The sequence below is a fragment of the Aedes albopictus genome, chromosome 3 (assembly GCF_035046485.1).
Source record: "Aedes albopictus strain Foshan chromosome 3, AalbF5, whole genome shotgun sequence".
Lineage (NCBI taxonomy): Eukaryota > Metazoa > Arthropoda > Insecta > Diptera > Culicidae > Aedes > Aedes albopictus.
The window spans coordinates 209,813,144-209,823,190 of NC_085138.1; the positions used below are offsets into that span (position 1 = coordinate 209,813,144).

At 45.1% G+C, this 10,047-nt stretch overlaps 1 protein-coding gene across 1 annotated transcript; it reads right to left on the reverse strand.

The window, feature by feature from the left end:
- Window positions 1-7,061: 7,061 nt before the first annotated feature.
- LOC134290575 (uncharacterized) lies at window positions 7,062-9,806 on the reverse strand. The gene has a single exon (XM_062857737.1). It carries the CDS (start codon window positions 9,804-9,806, stop codon window positions 7,062-7,064), a length of 2,745 nt encoding a protein of 914 aa, XP_062713721.1.
- Between the last annotated feature and the right edge of the window lie 241 nt (window positions 9,807-10,047).

Here is a 10,047-nt window from a genome sequence, read left to right on the forward strand (position 1 = left end):
TAACTGATTTCTCAACTCTTAGAACACACATTCACATTTCTCCAGAAGTTTTTTCTTCCAGAAGGATTCAGTGATGCCTCCAGGAGATCCTCCAAGATGTTTTTTTTTAGAAGATCTCAGGAAGATCTCAACAGAAGTAACTTCAGAAATTTATTTAGAGAATTCAAAGATGCCTCCTAGAGATACATCAGAGATTCATCCAGAAGAAGATCGTTCAGGGATTCTCATAGGAGGTCCTTCAGAGATTAGTCTGAGAGTTCCTTCATGGATTCCTTCAGAAGTTCCTTCAGGAGTTCCTACAGGAGTTTATTTGGGAACTAGTCCAGCAGTTCCCTCAGAGATACCTCCAGGAGATCCTTCAGAAATTTTTGGAATTTGTTCAGAAATCCCTCCTGAAATTTCTTCGGAGATTCCTCTTGGAAATACTTCGGAATACCTAGAGATTTTTTTTCATAGATTCTTTCAGGAGTTCTTTTAAGGATTGCTCTACAAGTTCCTTCGGTAATCTCTCAGGGATCACCCTTATAGCTCCAGGAGGATTCAGGGATGCCTCCAGGGATGCCAATTCCTAATAAACAGAATTACTTCAGAAGATCCCTAAGCTATTTCAACGGGATTTCGTTCATGTATCCTTCCAGAAATCCCCTTAAAGATTATTTTAGGAGGATTCATAAATGCCACCTGGAGATCCATCAAGATTCCCGTGAGAAGTTTCTTCACTAGTTCCTGCAGGAGGTCTTTAGAAATTAGTCCCCCATTCCATCAGAGATTTCTCCAGGAGTTTCAGGGATTCTTGCAGATGTTTCTTCAGAGATCCCTCCTGAATTTCTTCAGGGATTCCTACAGAAGTTCCTTCAGAGAATCTTATACGAAGATCCAAGGATACCTCCAGGGGAATTCAGGGATTACCCCAGAAGTTTATTCAGGGATTCCTATATAAGAGTTCCTTCCAAGATTCATTCAGGATTCTTTAGGGGATTTCACGAGAAGTACCTTAAGGAATTCTTCCAGGGATCGCTCCTGGGGTTCCTTTAGATTGTAGGTTGAGATTGAGATTTTCCAGGAAGACTCACGGATGCCTCCAGCAGTTACATCAGAGATTTCTCCAGAAGCTCAATCAGAAATTCCTACAGGAATTGCCTTAGGGAATCGTGTAGGAGTTTCTTCATTAATTCTCTTAGGATTATAACTAGGCATATCTCCAGGATATTCTTGAGGGATCTTTCATGGAGTTTCCACAAGAATTCCTCAAGGATTTCTTTCTGGAAATCTTTAGAGGAATTCTTTAGAGAATACCTCCTGTAAATCTTTCCCCCTACTCGGGAAAATCCGCTGAAAATCCTTCGAGGAAATCCTTTGGATATTCCTACCGGAATACTTTCGAGCTCCTCCTCTCCTCTTCTTGGCGTAACGTCCTCACTGGGACAAAGCCTGCTTCTCAGCTTGCACACAGTTATTAACTGAGAGCTTCCTCTGCCAATGACCATTTTGCATGTGTATATTGTGTGGCAGGCACGAAGATACTCTATGCCCAAGGAAGTCAAGGAAATTTCGTTACGAAAAGATCCTGGACCGACCGGGAATCGAACCCGTCACCCTCAGCATGCTCATGCTGAATACCCGTGCGTTTACCGCCTCGGCTATATGGGCCCTCGAATACTTTCGAGCATTCTCCTGGAATCCCTGCAAGGATTTCTCCTGCAATTTTTTCGGGGATTCCTCCTAGACTTCCTTCAGTGGTTCCCCTGGACTTCCTTCGAGGATTCCACCTGGCCTTTTTCCTGGAATTCTTTCGGGGATTCCTCTTGGAATTCCTCCGGAGATTCTTCCTAGATTTTCTTTCGGGGTTTCCTCCTAGACTTCCTTCGTGGATTCCTCCTGCAATTCTTTCGGGGATTCCTTCTAATATTCCGTCAAATTTCTTTGGTGATTCCTCTTAGAATTTCTTGGGAGATTCCACCTGGATTTCTTATGGAGTTCCTCCAGGGATTTTTCTTGCATTTCATTTAGGGATTCCTCTTGGACTTCTTTCGGGGATTCCTCCTAGAATTCATTCTGGAATGTCTCCTGGAATTCCTTCGGGTATTCCTCCTGGATATCCTTCATGAATCCATCCTGAAATTTCTTCGGGGTTTCCTCCTGGAATTTCTTTGACGGTTTCTCTTAGAATTCCTTCGGAGATTCCTTCTGGATTGGTTCAGGTATTCCTCATAGAATTTCTTCAGGAGCCTTTCTGAAATCCCTTTGGGGTTTTCTTCTGGAATTGATTTCTCCTAGAATTCCTTCGGGGATTCCTCTTGGACTTCCTATGGGGATTCCTCCTGAAAATCCTTCGAGTATTCCACATGGAAATTTCTCCCAGATTTTCTGCAGGCGCTCCAGAAATCTCGGCAGGGATTTCTCCTGTAATTTCTTCGGGGATTTCTCCTGGAACTCCTTTAGGAATTCTTCCAGGTATTCCTTCGGGTATTCCTGCTGGACTTCCTTCAGGGATTTCTCCTGGGCTTCCCTGGGGGACTCCTCCTGAAACTCCTTCAGGGATTCCTCCTGGATTTCATTCGAAGATTCCTCCTCAAAACCCTTCGGGGATTCCTCCTAGAATTTCTTCGAGAATTTCTCCTGGATTTCTTTTGGGAATTCCTCCGGAACTTTCTTCGAGAATTCCTTCTGAAATTTCTTCGGGGATGCCTCCTAATATTCCGTCGGGGATTCCTCCTGAAATTTATACGAGAATTTCTCTTCGAAGGAATCGAAGAGATTCTTCCTGGAATTCTTTCGGGTTCTCCCCTTGGAATTCTTGCGGGAACTCCTCCTAGAATTGTTTGTTTATTTAGTTAATTTAATCTTTACCGCCTGAGGCGGCCTTCGATTCCTCCTAGAATTATATCAGGGGTTTCTCATGGAATTCCTATGAGGGTTCCTACGAGAATTCCACCTGGATATATTTCGATGATTCCTCATAGAAATAGTTTGAGGATTTCTTCTTGAATTAAAAAAAAAATCTGGAATTTCTTTGGGGCTTCCTCCTGGACTTCCTTCATTAATTTTTCAGGGATTCCTTTTGATATTCCGTCGTGGATTCCTCCCTGAATTCCTCCGGGATTTCCTTCTGGAATTCCTTTGGCGATTCCTCTTTGATTTCCTTCGGAGATTCTTCCTGAAATTCCTTCAAAAATTCCTCATGGAATTACTCCAGGATTCCTCCTGGAATTCTGTCGGTATTTCCTTCTTTAATTTCTTCGGTAATTTCTCCTAGAATTCCTTTGGAAATTTTTCCTAGTATTCGACGATTCTTCCTCCTTAAATTTCTTTGGAGATTTCTCCTGGACCGCCTATGGGGATTCTTCTTAGAATTCCTTCGGGGTTCCACTTTGAAGAATCCGCTTGTAATTCCTCCAAAGATTCCTCCCGGAATTGCTTCGGAGGTGCTCTCTCGGATTCCTGCAAGGATTTCTCCTGTAATTTCTTAGGGGATTCTTTCTAGACTTCCTTCGAGGGTTCCTCCTAAAATTCATTGCATGGTTTCCTCCTGGAATTCCTCCGGTGATTCTTCCTAGAATTCCTTCGAGAAGTTCTCCTAAAATTCTATCGGGGATTTCTCTTGGAATTTCTTTGGAGATTCCTCCTACACTGAAAAAATATTTTGTTGCATTGTACGAAATCGCTCGTCCGGTTTACGAATGCCATTCGTTGTTTTCTGCGTAGTATGCCTGAGTTCGTTTCGTAAAAAATATCACTCCGACACAATAAAACAGATTTTTTCTGTCTCTTTTTTTTTGTCGGACCGACATAAATGATGTTAAAAAATAGCACACGTATATCAGCTTGGTTTTCACAGGCCCCGAACACGTATCTTCTGATCGATACCTACCAGTGCTAGACATCCATCTGTAGGCGCTTGTTGAAGCCAATCGGAAACAACTACGCTTTGTACTCTGATTCAATTTATAAATAACTTTTACTTCCAACTGAGAGCATGCTTCCTTTTCTCTTCTCGCACACGCACCGTCATATGCACATGAAAACAGGTTGCTTTATTTTCTCTGCGTTCCACTCAATCATAAGTGATGACTGCAAAGCTTTGTTGCATTCTACGAGGCGAAATATTCTTTTTACGCATGGTTAGTAAAAAACGTTTGACATTTGCTTATTTTGTTTCATTCTACAAAGCGGGAGCTAAAATCTACGAATGAGCAAGTTTAGCGTCTGTCGGATTCGTGATTTCGATGATACAACTCCATTTGTACTGTTTCAGTATGGTGGTACGAATGGACCGCACATTATACGAAAGTTGCATACAATTTACGAAAACTGATTTTACGAAACATATTCGTTGATGTTTAACGAAAGAATATTCTGAGTGTATAGTAATTTCGGGAGTTCCTCTTAAAATTCCTTCAGGTGTTTCTCTTGAGGGGTTCTTCCTTCGAGGATTCTTCTTAAAATTCCTTTGGTGATTCCTCTTTAAATTTCTTCGGAGATTCCTCCTAGATTTTTTTCGGGGATCCTTCACGGATTTCCTCCGGGAATTCCACTTAGATTTTTTTCCGAGGATTCCTCCTTGAATTCCTTCGGAGTTTCCTGCTGGAATACCTTATGGGCTTCCTCCTGGAATTCCTTTGAGGCTTCCTCATGGAATTCATTCGGAAATTCCTCTTAGTATTCTCTCAAGAATTTCTCCTGGAATTCCTTCTCGCTATTTTTCGTTGATTCCTCCTAGAAATCCGTTGGGGATTCCTCTCGAATTTCTTTTGAAATTCCCGCTGGGATTTCGTAGGAGATTACTTTTGGAATTCGTTTGAAAATTCCTGCTGTAATTCCCTTTGGATTCCTGCTTGAATTAATTTGGGGAATCTTCCTGGATTTCCTTCTGAAGTTCCTCGAATACTTCAATCAGGGATTTGCTCAGAATTTTCTGCAGGAATCTCTAAAAGAGATTCTTGAACCGCCAGAGATTCCTGCAGAAGTTTTTTCAGGGTTTCAAACAGCAGTTTCTGCAAAGATTAGTTCAGTAGTTTTCTTCATGGATTGCTTCAGGAGTTTCTTTCAGGCTCCTCCTAGGATTCCATCTGAGATTCCTCCCTGAAATCATTAGGAGATTCCTTAGTGTAAATAAAGTGACCTTATTATCAAGTTTGATTGTTTCTGAATGTTCTGAGACAACAAAACAAAAAACTGTAGCATAATCAATATTTTATTGCCCTTCATTTGTATTGGAGTAATGCAATATGCATTACGTTTAGGATACCGGTAATGTATCAATATTCCTTTCCAATTATAAATATTTGTTATTCCTAACCTCAAAACAGCCGCGAGGGGGGGGGGGGGGGGGGCTCCCCAAGCTATTAGTACTATGGCTGTTGACAATTTGAAAAATGTAAACAACGTTAAAACAAAAATAAATAAATTATTTCGGCTCTGTTATGTCCATGTGGCGCCCGAGCCTTCCAAATAAATGAATTAGTAAAAAAAGTGTCTCAGTAGGTCTAATGGCAGTGATGGACCCGTACAGAAATAAAAATAACGTAATAGTTAATGTCATCAATAATGGTCATGTTCTTTGCTTTGCCCAATATGGTCAAATTTTGGTCACGCCGATTCACGCCGCCGCCGCCGCCGCCGAAAGCTGCCATCGGCGTGACGCCGATGACGCCGCCGCCGCCGGCCAAAACTGGCCCTCACGCCGAGGCAGCTGCTGCTATTGTTTATAACCACTATGTGGACGACTATTTGGATAGTCTGGACACTATCGATGAAGCCGTAAATCTAGCACTTCAGGTGAAAACGGTTCACGCCAAGGCTGGTTTCCACATACGGAACTGGATGTCCAGTTCTGAGGAAGTTTTGTCACGGGTCGGGGACTCAGCAGAAGATCAAGTAAAAAGCTTCAGGACACACACTTCCTCGACGTCCGAACGCGTTCTTGGAATGAGTTGTGTTGAGAACGTTCGGTTTCGGAGGTCTTTTGAATCAAACTCGTCCTTGTTCCCGATCAAAGTAAGCTCAAAGCTGTAAATTTATTAGTATTAACAAATTTTCATTTGATTTCAGTGTTTCACTTACATATAGTCTCCTTTCACCTCACAAACGGTTCTACAATAATCTTCAATTCAAACAATAATATAGTTATCCTGAAACAAATTCTACAACTAGTAATCATTTAGGAAATATATAATTCTTACATTTACCAAATAAACTCTACGTAATTTCAGCAAATCACTTGATGACACTGCAATTTTGGTGATATGACTTATACCAATTATTTTAGAACACTGACAGAAAGAATGACATTTCGCTGACAGTTTTCATTTCTCGCACACACTGATTGTTTGAGCCGGGGGACTACCCGGTGGCAGGGTTGCCGGTAATATCCTCCCACCCCGTGGCGCCCGAGGTCATTGTCGGCGTCACCATCTTGTATAACATCAAGTACTGCAAGTTTGTGTACAGGCCTGCTAAGTATTCCGCTAGATGTCTCCACATCTGCTCTTCGCACTATTCCATCCTTGCCGGGGTACGTGCGTAGAACCTTCCCTCGTATCCATCCGTTGCGATTTTTTTCGTCCAGTATCACCACTATCATTCCTTCCTTCACTGGAGCGACATCCTGGAACCTTCGCCGAGAAATCACCGGTAGATACTCGAGAATCCATCGACGCCAAAATACGTCTGACATGTGCTGAATCGAAGTCCATCCATCTGACAGGGCCTTTTTCACGTCCACCGGTGTCTTCACTGCTTGACGAACTCCGCTGGAACTCTGCATCAAAAAATGGTTCGGAGTTATAGACTCCTGCTGCTCGTTGTTCAGTGGCACGAAAGTCAACGGTCGCGAGTTGGCCATATGTTCAGCTTCGGCTAACAGCGTCAGGAGTCCCTCGTCGTCCAGTTTCCGTGTCGTAGGTAACGACCCCAGCGCAGTCTTCACGGACCGTACCATGCGCTCCCAACAGCCACCCATATGGGGCGCCGCAGGGGGATTGAACCGCCACTTGGTGTTCGTGTCCGTAAACGTACTGCTCATCGTAGTGTTGATCGCCTGGAGTTCCTTCTGGAGCTCCCTACTTGCGCCGATAAAATTTGTGCCATTGTCTGTATAAATCTCTTGCGGCGCTCCTGGCAATGAACCGCCGGATGGCCTTTTTGCACGATTCAGTCGTCAAACCGTATGCTAGCTCCATGTGGATTGCCCTAACGGTTAAACACGTAAATAGGACAACCCAGCGCTTGACTGAGCTGCGGCCTACTTTTACGCAGTAGGGTCCAAAATAATCAATCCCCACAAACGTGAATGGTCGTAGAAATGGTGTAATCCGGAACTTCGGGAGTTGTGCCATCTTCGGTGGAACTGGTGTAGCCTTGTAGACACGGCACCATTGGCAGCGATTAGCTGCAGAACGTACTTCAACGCGTAGCCTCGGAATGTAGAATTTCTGGCGAATTTCATTCACGATTGTTTCGTTATTCGCATGCCGAAACTTACGATGGTTCCAATCCAGGATCAGCTGAGTGATCTGGTGTTGTCTTGGCAAAATTATGGGGTATCTAGTGTCATAGCTTACGAATTCCGCCGCTGCAATGCGGCTATCAAAGCGTAAGACGCCGTGTTCGTCTAGCCGTGGAGGCAACTTCGCGATCGAGCTGTTTTTGTCCAACGCCTTCCGCTGATCTTCTTCCACTTCGGCATTCCTCGTCATTGTTGCCACCTCGTCTGGATACTGGTCTGTTTGCGCCATACGCCACAAACTTCGTTCAGCTTTCTGGAGAGCCTCGCTTGACAGCACCCCTGTAGAACTTCGGCGATCACCTCTTGCTCGCCGCAGTGCGATGTCACAAAATTGGTGCACGTATGCGATGCTTCGCAGCAGTCGTTCGTACTTCGAGAAACGGCCGACATCAACTACTGGAACGGTCACTAGGTGACTGAATATGAACGCTGGACGCAACTCTTCCTTCGTTTCGTTCACTGTATCCGACTTATCCTTTGGCCAGCTATTCTCCTCTTCATACAAAAACGCTGGACCTCGCATCCATCTGCTGTCCGGCTTACAGTTCGGCCCTTTGCCCCACTTGGTCGCCTCGTCAGCAACGTTTTTGTTTGTTCCCAGCCATCGCCACTCTTCAACCATCGATAGACTCAGGATCTCGTTGACGCGAAAGGCTACATATTGTCGGTAGCGTCTAGTGTCCGATCTAATCCAGGAGATAACGTTGCTCGAATCGCCCCAAAAACATGTTCGCTTCACTTTAACGGAGTGTCCTTCCACTATTGTTCTGCGCAACCGTGCGCCAATGACCGCCGCCTGCAGCTCGATACGGGGGATTGATAAAAGCTGCAGAGGAGCAACCTTTGTTTTGGAAGCAACCAGAGCGCACCGTATCTGCCCTTTGTCACGGATGCGAAAGTACGCAGCCGCAGAATATGCTTGTGCGCTGCCGTCTACAAAAATGTGCAGCTCCAATGATTCATAGTTGTCCGGATCGTATCCAGGGAAGTAGCACCGCTGGATTTTAATCTTGTCTAAATCCTTCAGTGCTTGCAGCCACAACTTCCACCGCCCGAAGATATCTTCAGGAATCTGCTCATCCCACTTCACCTTTTCTCTCCACACGTCCCGTAATAGTATCTTGCCTTGGATAACTAGCGACCCCACTAAACCCAAAGGATCGTAGATCCTCATAAGGAGACTGAGCATCATCCTCTTGGTAGGAGCTCTTTCACCTTTCGCCAGTTCTTCAAGGTCTCCTTGCAGGCTGAGATTGAAGCAGAAAGCATCTTCACCGGGTATCCATGATATTCCCAGCAATCGCACAAATCCGCTTTGACTGTTCATCGTTAAGTGTTTCACAGTGGCCGGTTTGACTTCTCCAATCGCTTCCAGTACCTTGGGCTTGTTGGATACCCAATTTCGAATGTGAAACCCGGCGTTTTGGTGAACTTCCGCGACTTCTAACGCCAACTGAACTCCTTCTTCCTCGGTGTCGACGCTGTCCAGGTAGTCGTCAACATAATGCCTGTTTTTGATCGCTGCTGCAGCATTTGGATATTGTTCCTCGTGGTTCGACGCGTTGAGATTCTTGACGTATTGCGACTGACATGGAGAGCAAGTTGCTCCGAAGATCGCCACGTCTGATGCCATCGTAACCATGGGCTCCGAAGGGGAATTTCGGAAAACGAATAGTAGTGCGCTCCGATCTTGCCTCCTGATCCCGACTTGCAAAAACATTTCCTGGATATCGCCGGAGATTGCCACCGCTCGCTCACGGAATTTGAACGTGACGGTCAATTGTGGGGTCAGCAGATCCGGCTCCTTCAATAGCATCGTATTTAGCGAGACCCCGTTGACTTTGGCTGCCGCATCCCATATCACTCGCACTTTCCCAGGTTTGTTGGGATTCAGCACAACCCCGAGCGGCAAGTACCAGATCCGGCGTGGATCAAAACTGGACATTTCCTCCTCAGTGACCACGTGAACATATCCCTTGGACTGGTAGTCAGCTATCTGTTGACGAACGCTATCGTACAGTAATGAATTCTGCGCCAGCCGACGCTCGAGGCACTTCAGCCGACGTTCAGCCATCGGGCGGCTATCTGGGAAATCGATATCGTCTTGTTTCCACAGCAGACTCGTCTCGAATCTTCCATTTGCTTTCTGCACCGTCGTTTCCTGTAGAATTCGTCGCGCTCGTTGATCCTCTAGTCCTTCCAAATTCGGAGCAACAGCCACACCCAAGCTCTCCACCGAGAAGAACTCTTCGACGTAGTTGTGAAGATCAAAGTCGATAGTTTCTGCACAAATGTGCATCTGTCGATGTTGCAACTGACTCTCCACTCTACGTAAGGTGCCGCAAACTACCCACCCAATGCGAGTTTTCACTGCGATAGGCTCTTGCTCCTTTCCTTCGCGCACTTTAGAGGTGGTCAGCAGATGACTATTGCTGAGTCCAATCAGCAATCCAGGGTTAGCTCTCTAGAAACTCTTCACTGGCAACCGCTGCAGGTGCTTGTACTGTTTAGCTAGTTTATCCAGGTTGATCGACTGCTCC

Coding starts and splice junctions, on each gene's coding strand:
- LOC134290575 (XM_062857737.1), bottom strand. CDS start 9,806: ATGCACATTTGTGCAGAAACTATCGACTTTGATCTTCACAACTACGTC.